Source organism: Octodon degus, unplaced genomic scaffold (genome assembly GCF_000260255.1).
Source record: "Octodon degus isolate 3935 unplaced genomic scaffold, OctDeg1.0 scaffold00255, whole genome shotgun sequence".
Lineage (NCBI taxonomy): Eukaryota > Metazoa > Chordata > Mammalia > Rodentia > Octodontidae > Octodon > Octodon degus.
Window position 1 is genome coordinate 2,013,443 of NW_004524831.1, and position 21,593 is coordinate 2,035,035.

The 21,593-nt window shown below is 38.8% G+C and overlaps 1 protein-coding gene across 1 annotated transcript; it reads left to right on the forward strand.

Moving 5' to 3' along the window:
* Positions 1-4,807: 4,807 nt before the first annotated feature.
* Positions 4,808-20,273, forward strand: LOC101580061 (zinc finger protein 14-like). The gene is made up of 5 exons (XM_023706414.1): positions 4,808-4,928; positions 16,284-16,410; positions 16,584-16,641; positions 17,174-18,264; positions 18,434-20,273. Exons 1-5 carry the CDS (start codon positions 4,926-4,928, stop codon positions 18,514-18,516), a joined length of 1,362 nt encoding a protein of 453 aa, XP_023562182.1. The 5' UTR covers positions 4,808-4,925; the 3' UTR covers positions 18,517-20,273.
* The last annotated feature ends 1,320 nt before the right edge of the window (positions 20,274-21,593 follow it).

The window sequence follows — 21,593 nt, forward strand, 5'->3', positions numbered from 1 at the left end:
TATCTTTTGGAGATAAGGGTGTGTTAAGGTCTCCTGTTAAAATTGTGGTACTGGATATTAGATTTTTCATGTCCATTAAGATTTGCTTTTTATGGTTTTGTGCTCCCGTGTTTGGTGCATACATATTTATGAATGTTACCTTTTCCTCTTGAATTTTTCCCCTAACAAGTGACCTTCTTTATTTCTCTTGATCATTATTGATTTGAAGTTGAGACTGTCTGAGAATAAGATTGCTACCCCTGCTTTTTTCTGAGGTGCTGGGGCATGTAGTATTGTGTTTCATCCTTTGACTTTCAGCCTATGAATATCTTTATGAGTTAGATGTGTTTCTTGTATACAGCATATTGTTGCATTTTGTTTCCTAATTCACTGTGCCAGTCTATTTCTGTTAATTGGTGAATTGAGTCCATTTACATTGATTGTTAGAATTGAGATGTATTGACTTATGATTGACATGTTATTTACCTGTTGTCATTTAGTCCTTTTTCTCCTGTGTTAATTGCTTGCCCTATTTAGTTTTTTGCTTCTGATCTCATTCATGGAGCTCTGATGTTTTTGGTCCCTCTCTACAACATCTTTCAGGAGTCTGTGTAGGGTTGGCTTTGTCATTATGAAATTCTCTAGCTGTTCTTTGTCATGAAAGTGTTTCACTTCTCCATGAAACTTGAAAGGGAGTTTTGCAGGGTATAGTAGTTTGTTTGGGCTGGAATTTATTTTCATAGAGGATTTGAATTACTCTGCTCCTTGCTCTTCTTGCCTTTATGGTTTGTGAAAAGAAGTTAGCTGTAATTCTCATGGGTTTTCCTTTTTATGTGATGTCCTTCTTTGTTCTAGCAGCTTTCAATATATTATTCTTGTGCTGAGTTTCTGGGATCTTGAGTATTATATGTCTCTGTGTGTTTTTCATTGGCTTGAGGTTACTTGGCATTCTGAATTATTCGGTTCCCTTAATGTCAGATTGTTTCCTCATATTTGGGAAGTTTTCTGCTATTACTTCTGCCCATATTTTTAAACGTCATTTTATTGACTCCTTCCTTCTCATTGATGCCTATTAGTCTCACATTGTTTTTCTTTACATAATCTTGCAGGTGATGGATTATTCTTTCCTGTATCATAGTTGTTTTGAACAGATCCTTTCTTACCTTTTCACTAGCTGCACCAGCAACTTCAAGATCTGAAACTCTGTCTTCACTTTCACTTAAATGGTTTTGCAAGCTTGTGATTCAGATTTTAATTTCCTCTATATCTTTTACTCTGCTTCATGCGATCTATTTCTTTCCTGTATTGCTCACTCAAGGAATCTGTCATTAGAGTCCTCTATTTTTTTTAATCAATGTCTTCTTTAGTTGCAGTTATAAATTCTTTTACTGCAGTTTTTTTTAGATTGTGTTTCCTCCTTATGTTTCTGTAGTTGCTTCTTTACTTCAGGTGCTATGATTTCTGAGAATTCTTTTTTTATTTCAGAAAATAATTTCTCTCTGAATTCCTCTATAACTTTCTGCTGTTGCTTATTCACTATCAACGCTATTAATTTGTACATTTGAGCTGAACTAATAGAAAATAATTCCACTCTGAGATCCTCTATGACTTTCTGCTGTTGCTTATTTACTATCAATGCTATTAATTCATACATTTGAGCCAAGCTAGTGTCCTCTGCACTTGTTGTCGTTGGGCATTGGCTTTCCTCCATGTTTCTGCAGTTTTTTTTTTGTTTGATTCTTTACTGCAGATGTTATTAATTCAGGGATTTCTTTTTTTATTTCCAAGCTGAGTTCCTTTCTGCAGCTGTTTCTTTATTTCAGAAGCTGTTGATTCATTGCTTTCAGCTGTGTGATTCCCAATTTGTTCTGTGTTAATGTCCTCTGCACTTGTTATGGGTGGGCTTGGGTTCTGAGATTGCATTTTGTTCCTTCTCATAATTTTGTATAGTACTGTCTTCTGATCTTTGTTGTAGATCTTTGTTGTGCCTGGCTTGGGTCTCACTGTTGTGCTCAGCTCTTTCCTGCTGCTGCCCTGGAGGGTGAACCTGTTGTGCTCCTCTGGCCAGATGTTCTGCTCCTGGACTTGCTGGGTGGTTCTGTCCCCTACACTCTCTGCAGGGATTGCAGCTGCAGGGTTTCACCCAGGCCTGTATGCCAGGCCTGAGGTGCGTCTGGAGGGGACAAGGTGGAGTAGGGGGGAGAGTCAGCTTTCTCACACACTCACCGGGCCTGGGCTAGGCCTGGATCTGGGAGTTCCTGGAACATGGCAGAAATTCCTACTGGGCGGCCAGGGTGTGTGTGTGGGTACTATGGAGTGATGGGGGTGTCCCAAGGGGGTGGAAGATTTCACCCATGGTGCACCTGGGCTGTGACCAGTAGGTCCCACCGGCGCAGGGTACCCGGAAGCTCTCCCACACACTCACCAGGCCTGGGCTAGGACTGGGTCTGGGGGTTCCCAGAAGAAGGCAGAAATTCTTCTTCTGTTTTCTTGTGTCATTTGTTTCCAGTTACATTACACTGTGATCAGATTATATGGATGGGATAATTCCTGTTTTCTTGCATATACCTAACATGACCCACGGTCTAGTATGTTGTCTATTTTCGAAAATGACTCATGCGCAGCTGAAAAAATAATATATTCAGCTGTCATTTTGTGGAACACTTTGTTTATGTCCACTAAGTCCATTAGTTCCAATCTCTGGTTCAATTCTGCTACTGTTTTGCTAATTTTTTTGACTGCTTGACCTATCTTTTTTGGTGTTCAGGTCTCCTGTTAAGATTGTGGTCTTGGATATTAGCTTTTTCATGTCCAATAACATTTGTCTTATATAGTTGGATGCCTCCCTGTTTGGTGCATATACATATATGAGTGTTACCTGTTCTTTTTGAATTTTTCCCCTAACCAGTATATAGTGGCCTTCATTTCATTTGATCATTATTAGGTTGAAGTTAGACTGTCTGAGACCAGGATTGCTACCCCTGCTTTTTTCTGAGTTGCTGTGGCATGTAGTGTTTTTTTTTTTTCCATGCTTTGACTTTCAGCCTATGAATTTCTTTATGAGTTCAGTGTTTCTTGTATACAGCATATTTTTGGATTTTGTTTCCTAATCCACTGTGCCAGTCTATTTCTTTTAATTTGTGAATTGAGTCCATTTACATTGATGGTTATAACTGAGATGTGTTGACTTATGATCGACATGTTATTTACCTGCTGTTGTTTACTCCTTTTTCTCCTGTGTTTAATTGTTTGTCCTATGTAGTTGTTTCCTTCTGTTCTCGTTTGTGGAGTTCTGATCATTTTGGTTCTTCTCTAGAACATCATTTATTAGTCTGTGTGGGGTTGGCTTTGTCATCATGAAATTCTTTAGTTGTTCTTTGTCATGGAAGTATTTCACTTCTCTATCATACTTGAAAGAGAGTTTTGCATTGTATAGTAATCTGGGTTGGAATTTGTTTTCAGAGAGGAGTTGAAGTGCTCTGCTCCATGTTCTTGTAGGTTTCATGGTTTGTGAAGAGAAGTCTGCCATTATTCTGATGGGTTTTCCTTTATATGTGATCTGTTTCTTTTCTTTAGTGGCTTTCAATATGCTGTTTTTGTCCTGCTGTTCATTACTTTTAATTTTTTTTTGAACCGGGAATTGAACTCAGGCCCTGTGCTTGCCAGGGAAGTGCTTATTCCTTGGAGCCATCTCCCCACCCCCTACTTTTAATTTTTGCCTGAATATTGCCCTCATGCTAAATTTTTCATTTACACAATAATGTTATTTCTTTTATGGGCCATATATTCAATATGAAAATCTTGGCAAGGAAACTGACTGTCTCATTCCCAACAGCAGGTCCTCCTTCTGTGCTAATGTGTGCTGGCCTGACCTGGCCTTAGAATGTTTTCTTACTTTAGGCGACTCTTTCATAGAACACTGACCCTCAAATCTCAGCACACGGGTGACTCATGTTCGTTTTTTTTTTTTTTTTTTTTTTTTTTGGGGGGGGGGGGGCTCTCAGAACGCCTTCAGGGCAGGTCTGTTTTGGTGTGAGTTCTGGGATCGAACCACAGCATCCTGAGCCTGACTGCTTTGGTTAAGCAGGCACTTAATCGACTGAGCTAATGGGCCCTGTGACTCATTTTCAAGAAGAGCCAGGAATCCAGGATTTAACTCAGTCCCTTGCCCTTACCATGTTATACCCTGTCAAAATTGACTTCATTTTGTTGCCCTTCTAACCTCGCCGAGTTCCTGTTCTGTATGCGCCGACCACTCCCAATTCTTCACCCCTGTGACTCAAGTCTTATGATATCTGTTCCCCAAACCTTATCTCAATGAACTATTCCTCCCAATTCCTCACCCCTGTGACTCAAGTCTTGGTCCTGCCACATCTTCCTCTCCACCCCTTCCCTGTTTTTGCGGTTTTCAAGCTCAAATACTGACCTTTGTCAACGCCCGAGCACTTAGGCACTTTGTGCAGGGTGTTGCCGCTGGGTACCAGCTAAAATAAAGCGCTTCTTTTAACTTTTGGACTTGCCTCCTTGTCATCTGATTTTTGAGCTACAACATACCAGGCAAGCATTTATATTCTATAGAGCCATCTCCCCGGCCCCAGTTGCAAGTATTCTTAGGCGAGGTGAGATTGAAGCGTGGGAGACAGACTGATGCCCAAATTCCCGGGTTACAAAGTATCGCTAAGAATTGCACGCTCTATTAGTTTCTCTCGCAGGCTCCTTTGAGCTGAGTGACAGAGGAGCAGCAACCAATCAGCGATGCTGGCGCGGGCTGTCTGAACTACCCAATCCGGCCAGGAGAGGGAGGTGGGCACTTCCTGTGTGATGGCGTCGCAGTGCACGGTTTGATTGTGCAGCTGACAGCTCCCGCTGACCAGACGACATTTTCTGAAGTTTCCACTGGCTGCCAGCGGCATTGGAAGGATCCTCGGGGACCATCAACTCACGCAATGGTAGCGCTGTGGTGCGGGAGCTGGGGATGGGATGGAATCTGGTGTGTTGGGAATGGAAATGGTCAGAACCAGCTCCGGTATCGCACAGCCTCCTGCTTAGCTCCAGACACTGAGGTCTTCCAGGCCTTTGGTGCTGCGTCAGCATCGGAGCGGTTTTTCTCTCTTGCTTAGGCAGGGACAGTGCTGTTCCCAGCGCACGGTCCCGCCTCAAACACCGCCAGCCCACATGATCTTCCTGGTCAGCCGCTGGCACGAAGGTAACGCCAGTCTGGAGAGCAGCGGCTTTAGAGTAAAGGATGGGTTCCGTACAGAGCGGTTAAAAGCTCCTGACTTTTGTGTACGTGAGAGCCCTTTGCAGTTGTGTTACAAAAGAGCTCGTGACCTCGTAACTATTGGGAATGAAGCTGCAAACCAAAAGAAGGATGGTAGGAGAGATTTTTATTATGAGTAAGAATAATTGCTCCCTGATTTACCACCGACGTGTCCCCAGCGAGTCGCCTCTGACTTCTGGATCCAGAGCCTCTTGTAGGTGAACAGCACAGTAATATTTAGTTGTTTTGTGGTCTCCTGTCTGAGAAGGCTCTGTGCATTTATAACAGTGACTTTGCCCGCAAGTTGTCAGGCTCATTTTTTCAGTTTGCACTGTTAAAACCAAATCGGGATTTTATAGAAACGGTATATTTTTTATGAAACTCCTGGGACTCAGAAACTTAGTAGGGAGTGGCTGCCACTCCTTTTAGTAAGGAGGTGGCTTCATTCTTTGTCGAGCAAAAAATCCACTCTTGGTAATTGCTAGGTAATTGCCTACTTTCATTTTAATTCTTATGCAAAAGGCTAATTTCCCAACTCTTCTCTCAGGCCCTTCCCTAGCTACCCGCCTTATTTGTAAGCTAAGTAAAGAAATTATTCTTTACCCGTAGTTCATTGAAATGAGGTTTCTCAAGGAATTTGGAATGAGGAGGAGCATGGAGGGGGTGATTAATATATTACAAAGGAAGGGAAAGTGCTCCAGCTCAGACTACTTCCTGCAGGGCCTGTCAGACCCACACTGAGATATATATACACTGAACTGGAGCATCTACAGGGATGTGAACTTTTGATATTGGTATAGTCAGAAAGGTAGAGGCCTCATCTCTAAAACACTTGCTTTGTAGCTTGTGAACCTTTTCTAGACATTGTTTTAAAAAGGAAACTGGACTCATGTGTTTATATAGAGCAAGTAATGAAGTAGGGATAAATTCCCATAGTTATGATCTGCTAGGGCCAGCAAGATAGATCAGTGGACTAAGCACCTGCTTAGGCAAGCACAAGGACCGAGTTTGATCCTCTGCACCATACGCTTTGCCAGCCCCACCCCCGGGCTCGCTGAGACTGGGCTGGGTGGTGCACGCCTGTAATCCTCTGACTTTTCGTATTTCCCTGTCTGTGATTGGGCTACTATGGACTGCATAGGCACCAGTAAGTTCCTATAACTTTGGAAATATATTTTAACCTTCTGAGTGTGGGTCACCTTTTGAATGGGAGGGATACAGACTTCTTACCTAACCAGCTCCCCTTTTGTCTCATTTGAGGGAAGTTTTGTGTTGAATATACAAGATACTTTAAGGACTTAAAATTGTTTTTAATTTTAAGATTATTAACTTGGGGGCCTGCCGGTTAGCTCAGTTCTTTAAGCGCCTGCTCACGCAAATGCAGTCAGGCACAGGACAACGCGGTTCGATCCCCACCTCCACCTGCCTTACCAGACCTGCCCGTAAGGCAGCCTGAGCCAGCCGAAAAAAAAAAAAGATTATTATTTTATTTATTTACTTTTTAAAAAATGTATTTGGTTGTTTCAGGGTCTCATTACGCGGCTTGGGCTCATGGTAGTCCTCCTGCTTTCAGCCTCTCCAGCTCTGGGATTACTGGCATGTGGCACTCCTCCCAGACTCTGGCCAGCTCAGCCCAGCCTAAGCTTGCCTGTGCAGGCGCTTTAGTCCACTGAGCTATCTTTTGATCCCAGGTACCGGATGCTGTGTCAGCCCCAGTTGCTGAGCAGGCCACTGAGATGTCACATGGTGGCACACGCCTGTAATCCCAGTGCTGGAGAGTCTGAAACAGGAGGATCACTAAAGTCTGAGCTGTGTAGCGAGACCCTGTACCAAACACATAAATAAATAAAAGATTAGAAAAAAGAGGGAGCTGAGCAGATCATTTGTGATTAACTGCAGTGCATTGCCCTGCTTTTTATCACTACCTACATGGTGTCCACAGGGTTGAGTTTTGGAGTTAATTTGTTGCTTAATAATCTCATCAAGCAAAAAAGTTCTGGTTTCCACTCTTTGGAATTGGAATGAATTTTTAATTGAGATTACTATATCATCATTGGGATGGTGGAAAAATTTTCTAGGTTTCTGTTGGACAATCCGGTAGAGATACTCCATTGTAGGGAAAGTTTATAGTTCAGTTCTGGGGTTCCATACCCAGAACCACTTGCCCTGCCTGCCTCGACCATGCGCATGCTGAGCTGGCCATGAAGACCCGGCATGGTGTCACAGGGCTGTAATCCTAGCGCTGGGGAGACTGAAAAACAGGAGGATCACTGAGTCCGAGTGTGGTGAGACCCTGTACCAAGTACATAAGAAAAACAATTATATTGAACATAATTTTTGATAGAATAAAAATATACCTGGGTCAACAGAAGCTAAGAAATTAAAAATTTCTACAAACACTCATGTTTTTTTCTTTTGGTCTTTTTCTTCCCTTTTTTTTTTGGTACCAGGGATTGAACTTGGGACCCTGTGCTTGGCAGGCATGCACTTATGCTACGAGCCATATCCCCGGTCTTCATGTAGAAGTGTTTAGATGATTCTTTACAGATATGTCTCTCTTATTTTGTTCAGAAGTAGAAGTAGAACCATTTACCTTAATTATGGTTTTCTTTTTTTTTAATTTATGGTTTTCAATGTAATATATTTTTATACTTTTATCTTGCCCTTTTTATAGCTCTTACACATGTGCTTTGAAAGTTTATGACAAAGGGCCACTGTGAATTTAACATGCATTATTTACCATGTCCAGTTCAATTGGTTATATGTCATACATATATACCCAAAAATATGTTTTCCGGTAGCAGATAGTCTGTGATACAGTATCTTTTATTTTTTGTCCAGTACTGGGGATTGAATCTAGGTCTTCTAAATGAACTATACCCCTAGCCAGAGTCTTCCTAAATTGCTATGTTGCTACTGCTGGGCTACAAATTTGGCTTTTCCTGCCTCAGCCTTCCAGAGTGTTGGAATTACAGGCATACACCACCACTCCTGTCTACCATTAAGCTTTTTTTTGTTTTGATGTATTTAGTACAGTATCTCATTACACAGATCAGACTTGTGGTGATCCTATTTTAAACCTCCCAAGCATTGGGATTACAGGGGTGCACTACCATGCCCAGTCTCAGTCACCCTCTGAGTGCACCCCAGGCGTGGGTCTAGCACGGCATGCTGGGGATTGAACCTCAGCCCCTGTGTCTGCCTAAACAGGCACTTTAATCCGCTGAGCTATCTGGCGGACCCTACAGTATCTTATTAATTCTATTAATTTCTTGTTGAAACTATAGTTTTGCTAATATACTTCAATGATACATACAAGTGAAGGCTATTTTCTGTGTTTCCTTTTAATGTGTTCCTAACTTTTTGCTCTTTTTGTATTTTCTCTATCAATTCATGTAATTTTAGGATTCTTTAAAAGATTTTATTATAATGTACTAGATCGAGTTTTAAAGATGTCTTTGATACTTTAACATTTTCTTTCCCATTTTTTATATTCTGCATGAATATTGAACAATGAAATGATCTGCCATGGGGAGTAATATTCATTTTTTACATTGCCACTATTTTCTCTAATTTTCTAAAGTTGATATCTTTTCTCTTTTCTAATATGTACATTCATTGTTCTTAATTTCTTTTAAAACACTGATTTCTGAGTCTGTGAAACATTTATATCTTGTATGCTCAATTCTATGTGTTGTAAAATCCTTCATGTTGAATCAAGCTTTCTACTTGAAAAGTGTCTTTTTTTTTTTTTTGGCAGTACCAGGGATTGAATTCAGGACCTTGGGCTTGCCAAGCAGGCACTTATTCTACTGAGCTATCTCCCCAGCCCAAAAGTGTCATTTAAAACTGGAAATTAATCTCATATTCATAGTATTTTAAATATGTTTCTGTAATTCATTTCTAATTTTAGTCCAATGGTCTTTTTTATGACCATGTTTTTAATATCATTAGTAAATGTCTAGGAGTGATGATACTTAAACTGATTAGATTCCTTCAGAGTACAGATTTGTAAGAAACTGTCAGACTTGATTTCAAAGCAGTGGAACCTTTCTGCATACCTGCAAGCAAAGCACGTATGTTTCAGGTGCACCTTATATATGTCAGTACTTGGTATTAGCAGGATTTCTCTTTTTGTTTTAATTTGTTTGAAGACCTCAAAGGATGCACTAAAAACTCATTGTGGTTTTCATACATCTCCCTGATGACTAATGATATCTGGACATCTTTTGAAGCATAGTTGCATCTGCCTACCTTAAAATGTCCCAATCAAGGGCCAGCCAGATAGCTCAGCAGATTCAAACACCTGCTTAGGCATATGCAGGGGCCAGGGAGTGAGATCCCCAGCATGCAGTGCCGGCCCTGCCCCCAGGGTGTGCTGAGACAGTGAATGAGACTGGGTGTGGCACACCTGTAATCCCAGCACTCGGGAGGCTGAAAACAGTAGGATCACTGCGAGTCCGATCTGTGTAGTGAGACCCTATATGCCCTGTACTAAATACATTTAAAAAATAAAACATAAAAAAAAATTAATTCTCCTGAAGGATTGTGCTTTTGGTTCCATATCTAAGATAGCATTGCCTAACCAAAGGTCACAAAAACTTTCTCTTTTTTTTTAGTGGAAATTTTAGTTTTAGAATTTCAACTTAAATGTGTGGTCTATGTTGAGTTAATCTTCTTATAGAGTATGGGATATAGGTCAAGTTTCTTTCTTCTCCTCACATGGATATCCAGTTGTTCCATTACAACTTGTTGAAAAGATTACCTTTTCTCCAATAGTTGTCTTTGAGCATTTGTCAAAAATCAATTTGCCATCTATGTGTGGGTCTATTTCTCAAGGAATATTTCGTTTTTTTTTGGCGGAACTGGGGATTGAACTCAGGCCCTTGTGCTTGCCAGGGAAGCACTTATTCCACTGAGCCATCTCCCCAGCCCATTCCACTGAGCCATCTCCCCAGCCCTCTCAACGCTATTTTGTCCTACTCATCTGTATGGCTACCTTTTGGCAATACCTCACTCTCAGTTAGACTCAGACTGGCAATTGAGACTGGGTGTGGTTTTGAGCCTGTAATCCCAGATTTTGGGAGGCTGTAAACAGGCGGATCACTATGAGTCTGATTACCCCAGTTTTATGGGAAGCCCCAAATCAGGCAGCACAGTATTGTACTTTTCAAAAAAACTGATTTGAGTTTTTAAATTTTGTTTCAAAACTGATCTTTTTAAGTTTTGTTTTTATGTATATATATTTATACACCCTCTGTAGCATGTGCTTATTGTTTTACCAGAGTGTGTGTACTTCTTATTTTTTTATTTTAAGTTTTTAAAACTTTATTTCAGGCCAGCCACATAGCTCAGTGGATTAAAGTGCCTGCAAGCAGGAAGGGGTGCTGGGGTTCGATTCCTGGGCCTGCCTGCTGGCCCCTGCCCCGGGGTGCACTAAGACTGTCAATTGAGACTGGGCATGGTTTTGAGCCTGTAATCCCAGCTCTTGGGACATTGTAAACAGGCAGATCACTATGGGTCTGATCTAGTAGTGAGACCCTGAACACCCTGTAGACCCTTTCCTAAAATATAAAAGAAAGAAAAAAAAAATTATTGGGTACAAGGTCTTACCAAAACAGCTCCGACTCTTTGTGATGCTCTTGTTTTCAGCCTCCCCGGAGCAGGGGTTACAGACTTGCACCACCATGCCCGGACTCAGTGCACTAGTGGGTGGGGCTGGTGCAGCATGTGGTGTGGTGCCGGGGATTGAATCCCCGTCCTGCGCTTGCCTAAGCAGGTCCCAAGTCCTCTGACCTATCTCCCCGGACCAGTGTACTGTTTTATGACTTGCTTTTTAAAATTTTTTATGTATGTATTTGGTGTGGGGTCTTGCTGTGCAGCTCCAGCTCCTAATGATCCTCTTGTCTCAGCCTCCCACAGTACTGGGATTAGGAATGTGTGCCTTGTCCAGTTTTGGTGGCCAGTTGAAAGGATCTGGGGTGATGCCGGCAGGGCATGCAGTACCTGGGATCAAACCCAGATCTTTGCACTGGCTGGGCAGGTGCTTAGAGTGCTGAATTTTCTCCCCAGACCCTGATTGTAGTTCTAAATTACCTTTTCATTTTCCTATAAACTTTAATCAGCTTGTCTAAACGTTGTTTGACTAGATGGTTCTGAAACCATAAAGTAGTGTAGGGAAAAGGCACCTTAATAATGTTATCTTTTAATGCCTAATGTAGTCTCTGCCTTTGTAGAGATCTTTCACTTTTCTGGTCAACATTTTAATAGTTTTCAGTGTATAGATCTTAACAGTGTTCTTAGTTGCAATGTTTTGGAAGTTATTACACATTAAATGGCACTAATTTTTAAAGTTTTTTTTCCAGTGGTTTCTTGTGAATATATAGAAATACAACTGGTCCTGTCTGTTGTAACCTGTTGAACTCGAACTCATTTATTCCCGTAGGTCAGCGGGGGTGAGCCCATGCTGTGTGTGCCATAATGTGCTGTTTGCATCATTGAAAGTTCTAGAAGTTTCACCATCACGGCCACACGAGTTTTGTTTGGATAGATTCCATAAGGTTTCTCATAATCCTGAAGTTTGCAAATAAAGGTTATATCTGGAATTATTTTAACTTAACCTCCAGTAACTCCAAAAGATACGTGTTTTCCAGTGATTTGAAAGTGTCCAAGATTCTCATTGGTGTTGCTGGGTTCAGCAGCTCTTTGTAGCTTCTCCTGCCAAAGCGGACTGGCTGTTTCTTTTCTTTCCTTCAGTGCAGTTGTTCATTCCCTTTGAACAGTTTCTTTCCTCTCACAGTGTCTATTTTACCTTTTGGGTTTTATTTACTTTTTCAGGTTTTTTTTTTTTTTTTTTTTGTATTTTAGAGAAGGGCCTACAGGGTATTCAGGGTCTCACTACTAGATCAGACTCATAGTGACCCACCTATTTACAGCCTCCCAAGAGCTGGGATTACAGGTGCACGCCACCACGGCCAGTCTCAATTGCCATCTCAGTGCACCTCTGGGGCAGGATTGGCACAGCAGGCTTGGGGATTGAACCCCCAGCTCCTGCGCTGGTTGCATCCGTTTGCCTTTATTTATTTTTATTTTTATTTTTTTTGGGCGGAACTGGGGATTGAACTCAGGCGCTTGCGTTTGCCAGGGAAGCGCTTATTCCACTGAGCCATCTCCCAGGCCCCTGCCCTGTTTACCTTTAAAAACCTCCAGGTTAATTTTTTTTTTAATAGCTGAATAATTTATCCTGAACAATTTGTTGAGATTTAATGATGATAAAAACAAATGTCCTGTATCTGTGGAAAATATTTCATCCTTTAGATTTAAGTAGTGCATGGAAGTACCCAGGAGACAAGCACACTTCCTGACTCAAACCCTTCTTGCCTCAATCTCCATGAATAACAGCACAGTACACTCTGGATATTGGAAAGGAGTCACTGATCTGACAGTTTTGGTGAATTCCTAAGTAAAGAAGATGTGTATGGAGTATATTTTCTGGTTGTTGTTTCATGCATGAATCTTATTGTGTTCCTCTACAGCTCACTTTCTTTGCTTATTTTCTCAAATAAGATTTGGACTTTGTTATACTCATTTTACTTTATTAAGTTTAGTGAATGTAAATATATTCAATGACCATATTTATCATAGGGAAATTTCTACCCATACATCATATCTCCTCATTTGCCATTTTTCTCCCATTTTACATCCTCACCTTCCAACCCCTCCTTTGCTTTACAAAGTTTCATGTCCAATTTATTGTTCTTTTATCATTTTTAATATTCCTTTCCTTTCTTTACCCTTGCGAGTTCCCCTTTCATTAAAAAAAAAATTCTCCTCATTTTCCCATATCATTTTTACAATGTTGTGCTCATTCACACTTTCAGTTTTTGCATACCAGTGAGACATGCAATACTGTTCATGTTTGATTTATTTCACTTATGGTATGGTCTGAAGAGCCATCCTTTCAGCAATAAATGTCTGCACTTTATACTTTATGGCATATATATATATATATATATATGCACTTATATATAGTCATGATATGAACTTTGTTTTATATTCAAAGTTTTTCTTGTGTCAGATATTTTGTAGTTATGTGTTATTTTTATTTTTTTAAATTTAAATTTATTTTGAAAAGTAAAAGCAAAGCAAGGACAAAAATCAGAAACAAAGAAAAAGGGCAGCATACAACAGTATGTTACAGATTTTCAAACCAAGAGTAACTGATTAACAATGGTTGATATAGTATTTATTTTATCATCATATATGGTGCTCAGGTTAGCAGGTCTTGTTATGTAAGATGGGACATGCGGTGGAATATTACCCCTTGCCTTCAAGAAACCTTAAATTTTTGTTCTCTCTTTTTTCTTTGCTTTTTTTTTAAAAGTAGGTTTTAAAAAGAGCATAGTAATAATTGATATTAACAGTACATATGTAAGAGACCAAGTTGTCAGGTATTTAAACCTTGGTTTTGTATTACCCATCCTTCAATGTAGTTGCATAGGTTGCAGCTTTGAGCATACAGTTTGTCAAGATGATCATTCTACACATTAACTGCTATTTTCAAAAGTCTGATGGAAAATTTTCAGTACAGTCACCTCAACTATCCTGCATATATACTTGTATGTTTTTCCCCTACCTTTTTTCTTATTTTTTTCTCTTCCTTGTCCTCTTTGTTGTTTAATCCTTAAGTTCCGTTTCTTTGTTTTACTTTATCTGTTACACCTTTCAGGTTTTATTTCTTCTTTCAGGTTCTTACATTAGGGAGACAATATGGTATTTACCCATGTGGGCCTGGTTTATTTAACTTATGAATATAGCCTCTAATTGCATCCACTTACCTATGAAGGCTTCAAATTTGTCTTTCTTTACAGCTGAGTAATACTCCATTGTATAGAATACCACATATTTTTCATCCACTCCTCAGGTGATGGGCATTTTGGTTGCTTCCAAGGCATTTGACAAAGTCCAACACTCATTCATAATTAAAGCCCTACAGAAAACTGCAATAGATATTCTCTACCTCAAGCTGATAAAAGCCATCTATTACAATCCAATAGCCAACATAATTCTATTTTTTTTTTTAATTTTTTAAAAAATTTATTTTGTGTGTGTGTGTGTGTGTGTGTGTGTGTGTGTGTCTGTGTCTGTGTCTGTGTCTGTGTGGCCAGCTCAGCCCACCAGGGGGCAGGCTGGCTGGCATGTGGTGGCTGGCATGTGGTGTGAACTGCGGTCCCTGTAGCTTTGCTAAGCTTGTTCTAAGTAGGTGCTTTAGACCACTGAGCCATCTCACCAGCCCCAGCCAACATAATTCTAAATGGGGAGAAACTGAAATCTTTTACTCTCAAATCAGGTACAAGATAAGGATGTCCTCTATCACCACTCCTGTTCAATATAGTTCTCAACTCATTAGCTATAGGCATTAGACATGAGAGAGAAATAAAAGGAATAAGAATAGGTAAAGAAGAAGTCAAATTATCATTATTTTCTGCTGACATGATCTTTTACTTGGAAGACCCAAAAACTCCACCAAGATGCTCCTAGAATTAATAAACAAATTCAGTAGCATGGCAGGTTACAACGTCAATATCCAAAACTCAATAGCGTTCCTCTACACAGATAGCAAACACACTGAGAGAGAAATTAGAAAAACAATACCCTTCACAATTGCACCCCCCCAAAATAAAATACTTAGGAATTAATCTAACTAAAGAAGCAAAAGCTTTATACAATGGAAATTACAGTATTATGTTTTTTTAAAATTTGTGTTCATTGATTTTTACTGTTTATGCAACTTTGAATTGTGTTCCCAACAGATACTTAATTCTGCTCTTATTTTTTACCCATGATTGTTATACAGTTCAGTTTCTAATTCTGTTTATTTATTTATTTTTTCTCAGTGTCTTGTTGTATAGGCTTGAGGTCACTATGTACACCAGGCCAGCCTCAAACTCACAGAGATCCTCCCAACTTTCCTTTCCAAGCGCTGAGATTATAGGCGTGTGCCACAATATCATGTTGAAGTTTTTCTTTTTGTATTTAATGCTTAATTTTCTTGTGCTGTCTTTATTTTTGATGTGCCTGGTATATTTTGTTCCTGTTTTTCCATCTATGATTGTCCTTTGAATACTGCTAGAAGTTCTTCTATCTGAGTGTAAAGTTATCTGAGTGTAAAGTAATACTTACGCTCAGGTATTACTGAGCTATAGGATAATATGGTAAACTCACTGTTTTTATGTTCCATAGACTTGCTGTAATAATACTGTCCTTCCATCTGCATTTCAATTATTATTCATAAACTTTAATGTATTAATTTTTTTTTTGAAAGCAGATTCAATTTTAAAACATAGCTGAAGAATGTCTAAGAAAGAATGAATTAATTGTATGATAAATTAGATTTGAAAAGAGTTCTTATCTGTTGTCTATCAAAAGCATTTGTTAAATATTTATCTGCCCCAATATTTTGTGGATGATGATTCACGGGCATCTTCTATAAGCTCTACTTTAGAAAGTATATGAATCATGTATTTGTGACTCTGCTGGGTAACCAGTTGTTCTCTTCTATTGTTGCTGTAAGAGTAAGTTGGACTCTAGGATCAGAATTGTGTGATAGGGCTGGCCAAATAGCTCAGTGGATTAAAGCTCCTACAAGCAGGTGCAGGGTCCGGGGGTTTGATCCCTGGGCCTGCTCTGCCGGCCCTGCCCTCAAAGCATGCTGAGACAGCAATTGAGACTGGGCTTGGTGGCCTGTGCCAGTCATCCCAGCTCTTGGGAGGATGTAAACAGGCAGATCACTATGAGTCTGATCTAGTAGTGAGACCCTGAACACCTTGTAGACCCTGCCTTAAAAAGTACAAAAAAAAAAAAAAAAAAAAAAAAAAAAAGAATTGCTGTTTGAAAATATGTGCATATACTTGATGACTAAGACAGGAAGTTAATATTTGAAAGAACTGGCTTCAATTCAGCTTTTACAAGAAGAGCAATCTCAGGGCAATCTCAGGGTGTGAGTCTAAACCTTCTGTCGGATTATATATGTGTGATTATTTAGGAAGCAGTGAACCTGGAAGATGTGCTTGTGAACTTCACCATGGAGGAGTGGGCTGTGTTGAATCCATCTCAGAAGAAGCTCTATAGAGATGTGATGTGGGAAACATTTATGAATATGACAGCTCTGGGTAAGAATGCAATTTTCTTGTGTACAATGGGAGAACACTAGTTCTTGCTGATTGGTAGAAAGTCACTAAATAGAATGTGAAAACATTTAGAAGGCTATCTCAGACCTGATTACATTATTCCATGAATCTAGTTGCTATCTTCTAGTGACTATATTTTTATGGTTATAATTTAGGAAGCACTTGGGATATCCAACAAATTGAAGAATACAATAACTGCTCAAGAAATCTAAGGTAATGTATTTATAAGTAATATTAATACTCCTTAAGAATCCTTGATTGAGCTGAAATACTACTGCCAAAGAAATGCTACAGATGAGTCCACGGTCAAATTTACTGTCTCACAAAAAATCTTCAGATAAGCCTACAGGTTCATATTCTATAATGTGACAATTGAAGACAGAAATATTCCAGTCCAGGAAGCTAACTTAATTGAAATATTATGCAACAAACAGATAGAAAAGATGACCAGGGTGAAAAAAGAAGAGGAAAGAGATGTATGAAAAAGTATCAAACATGATCAGTGTGTGATACACATATGTATCAATGACCTAAATGAAGCCATACCTTCTATATTGCAAACATACATCAATTTACACTTCCCATGTGAATGGTATCTTTTGGGAAATGTGTGGTTTTCTGGAAACTTCCCTATTCCATCTCAGAATGTCTTAGCTAGCCTCGAACTAGAATATGTTCTGGTAAATTATTAATATAAAGATCTTTTTATTATGATTGATATTTTTGTTCTTTCTTTTCATTAAAGAAATGAAAAGATAACAAAATTTGATGAGAACAAAGTTTGGAATCAAGATGAAAAAATGTTCCTTTGGACTTCAGATGAGAATGTGGATATACAGCAGGCTGATCAAAAGCCAGCTGAAAGCCTTACGTGTAGAAAACCCTTAGTTGGACATTTATCATTAAACATGTTCACATTACTTCACAGTGATCGGAAGCCACATGAATATGTGGTATTTGATGAGAAGCCAAGTAATTGTAATGAACCAGGAAAAACTTACAGTGATTTCCAGTCCTTTCAGAAGTTTACAAGATTAAAGCCTGGAGAGCAAAGCTATCAATATGAGCAGTGTGGGAAAATGTACTATAATTCTAAGGAAAGAACTCAGCCTGGAGTGCAGAGCTTTATGTACAAGCAAAGAGTGAAAGGCTCCAGCACTCCTAGTGTTGTCAACATCCATGAAAGAATTCACAACGGGAAGACACCCTATGTATGTAAGCAATGTGGAGAAGAATTTGCATATAGGTCTGCATTTCTTAGACATAAACAAACCCACAGAAGTCAGAATGCCTATATATGTAAGCAATGTGGGAAAGCATTCACTACACTGAAGTACTGTAAAATTCATGAAAAAATTCACAGTGGGGAGAAACTCTATGCATGTAAGCAATGTGGGAAGGCATTCACTATACAAAGCTACCGTACAAGACATGAAAGAATTCACACTAGGGAGAAACCCTATGTGTGTAATCAATGTGGACAAGTATTTGCCAATCGGTCTTTACATTGTAGACATAAACGACTCCACAAACGCCAAAAAGCCTATATATGCAAGCAATGTGGGAAAGCATTCACAACTCGAGGTTATTGTAAATTACATGAAAGAAGTCACACTGGGGAGAAACCCTATGTATGTGAGAAATGTGGGAAAGCATTCACTACACTGAAGTATTGTAAGATACATGAAAGATTTCATACTGAGGAGAAACCCTATATATGTAATCATTGTGGGAAACCATTCACTACTGTGCATAGTCAAAAAAGGCATGAAAGAATTCACACTGGTGAGAAACCTTACTCATGTAAGGAATGTGGAAAAGCATTCACTACAGTGAGTGACTGTAAAATACATGAAAGAAACCACACTGGGGAGAAACCCTACGTATGTCAGAAATGTGGAAAAGCATTCACTACACTGTGGTATTCTAAAATACATGAAAGAAATCACACTGGTGAGAAGCCCTATGTGTGTGTGAAATGTGGAAAAGCATTTAATACCCTGAGTTATTGTAAAATACATGAAAGAGTTCACAGTGGGGAAAAACCCTATGCATGTACACAGTGTGGGAAAACATTCACTCGACTGAGTTATTGTAAGAAACATGAAAGAAATCACACTGGTGAGAAACCATATGTATGTGAAAAAGTGGAAGAACACTCCCTACTCTTGAGTTACTATAAAATACATGAAGGAAGCTACACTGGCAAGAAACCGTATGAATTTAAAACATTTGGAAATACATTCAGCCAATAGTAAATTTAAAAGGCATCAAAGAGTTCACAGTAGGGAGATAAACTATGCAAGTAAAGAATGTGGAAATGTATTCAGCACACAGAGTACCTGTCTGATTCATGAAAGATCACACACTGGGGAGAAACCCTATACATGTAAGCAATGTGGGAAAGGTTTTGCTACATATGCACAAGTATTGTGAAATTCAAGAAAGTTCATGCTGGGGAGAAACCATGTTACATGTGCAAGTGGTGGAAGAAGGGATTCAGTACACACAAATGTTACTAGTGACATGAAAGGACTCACACTGGGGGAAAAACCTTTGTGTGAAATGTGGGAATGTTTACACAAATATTCTCAAAGACATGAACTCACACAGGTGTGTAAACTTAAGTAAAATACAGGGAGAAAAATTTTATTAGTCCTTATGTGCTTAGATGTCACACTGATTTGGAAACCTCTAAACAATGTGAGCAACATATTCAATAATTTTAATGAAATACATGAAGTCACACTGCGAAAAAATATATGCCTATTTTCAAAATTCATCATGTACTAAAGACTTACATAAATTTAGTGAAAAATTTTAATCTCAACATTTCATAAATTTTCTAGGAACAGTACTACCATAGAGAAATACCTATAATGTGTTCTTTAGTTAACCTCTTGTAAATATCTAAACTATGTGTATGTAGTCTTCATTATAAAAACATTAGCATAATATATTTTTGTTGCAGCCATTGAGTTTAAACAATATGTACTATCTTCTAATTAAATAAGGTGAATTGAAATATATTTCTCACTTTCATGCGGTAGAGTTACGTTTTAATGTCATTTTTATTTGTTTACACTTCTGGGAAGTATACCCTATGAAAAATACCTTATATTCATTGTTTTAATGCATGAGTTTTCCTACTAACTTTGATTTTCTTCATGTACATAAGTCATATTCATGGTAGAAGGACAGAAATTTTTCAAATTGATGTGCTATATATATATATACACAGACTGTGAACATGTAATTTTGAAAAGTTCATTTGTCTTCACAACTTGAAGATTAGCAAAGATATTAGTTCAAAAATAAACATATTTTTTTATTCTAAAAAATTAACTACATATATCAAAACAATTATATCATGTGCCTAATTGTATCTATTTTGCTTTTATGTTTGGGTTAATATTATGATTCATGAAGACTTTTCTTGTTATTACCATTTCATTTTTCATGCTAAAGTTGACATGACTTTCTGGAAGCCAAGAGATGATTTCCAAGGTGACAATGTGTACTTGAGCTCCTCTGTAGAAACAGAAGCAAGTTTTCCTTTTTTATTTATTTTTTACAGCATTTAGGTAACAATCCTCCCTATGTTGGTCTTTCTCAAACAGAAATCTGTGGGGCAAATTTAGTTGGACCTATAGTACTCAAGTTGACACCGTCATATAACTATTACAGTCCATCTCTTGACAACTTCACAAAAAGACACATTTCTTTAAATGATAGGCTGCAGATACAAAGAAGAGCTCATAAATATACCTAATGTATTATAACTGTCCTATGTTGAAATGGAAATGTACTAATTCCTTACCCAGAATACAAGGATGTTTTCTTTGGGTGTGGTTAATCCTTTTTGTAACTGAAAGAGTATAACATGTTGAGAAGACTTAAACTGGGAAGTTTATTAATTTTTATACTAAAGTGGAGGCATTTTTTAAAAATTTATTGTTTTTGGTGGACCAGGGATTGAACTCAGGCCCTTGTGCTTGCTAGGCAAACTCTTATTCTATTCAGCCATCTCCCTGGCCCCATAAAGTGGAAACATTAAGAAAGAATTATTAGAATTTGAACCCTCATTTCTGTAGCAGACTATGGGGTCATACCTGGTATTTACAACTAAGTTGTGCTACTATTCTGTACTTCCGTGATATGGTGAATCATACCTGTAATACTTAACTTTCTGGGCACTTGGATATTCTGCCAGGATTGGATTGCTATAGTTTCCATTTAACTTGAATAAGAGGGTGTGGTAATACTAGCAGGCAACACATGGGCTCTCCAGTATGCAAAGTATATTTTTTCATTCCTCCATTGTAATTCTCCCTTGAGAGTGGATCATTCACTCTTAATAATATAATGGCCTTGTTAGATTGTTTCTGCAGAATCATAAGAAAACCAGAATGAGCAAGGAAAGTCTTCACATCAATCCCTCTAAAAGCCTTTCGCCCTCTGGAACCACAACTTCTTTGTAAACCAGCAGAGCATAAGGACATGAAAACAGATTGCAAAAAAATTTGTTTGTAGATCAGTACACGTGGTGGGGAGTGTATGGAGACATTAGCAGCTGTTCTTGAAAGAAGAGAGATTGTCTCCATTTTGGCTGAGTACCAGATCCCCAAACATTAGATAATATCTCAATAACATAGTGCAAATTACTTTCTTTACATATGGCAGAGGTAAATGTAGGCCACCCACCTAGCTCAGCTCACAGTACTCATCTACTTCTCACAATTCTCAGTCATTCCTCTTCAAGTCACTCCTCCACTGAATAAAACCTGGGTGCCTCCCTGGGTCAGCCTTTTTGTTCCAGAAAGCCATCTTGATGGCTGCATTTAGGGCCCCTTGTCTCCCCAGTAATTATAAGCATGTTTTAGTGTCTTTACTTTCATCATGGGTTGCACTGGGAGTGGTAGATTAGAATTAACTTGGTGTGATTCCAATAACGTGTTTGGGATTACAAATATTAACTTCTTGGCCTGAGGCTAGAACTAGGAAGGGATTCCTACGGGGATGAGTACATCTTTTACTTACACTGCTTTTTTCCTTGATGGATGCTATCCAATATAATCTGTTTGCCAACAGGTCATACATTATATGACCACAAATCTTGGCTATGGGAAACACCATACCATATAGAGGATGCTGACAAAACATAC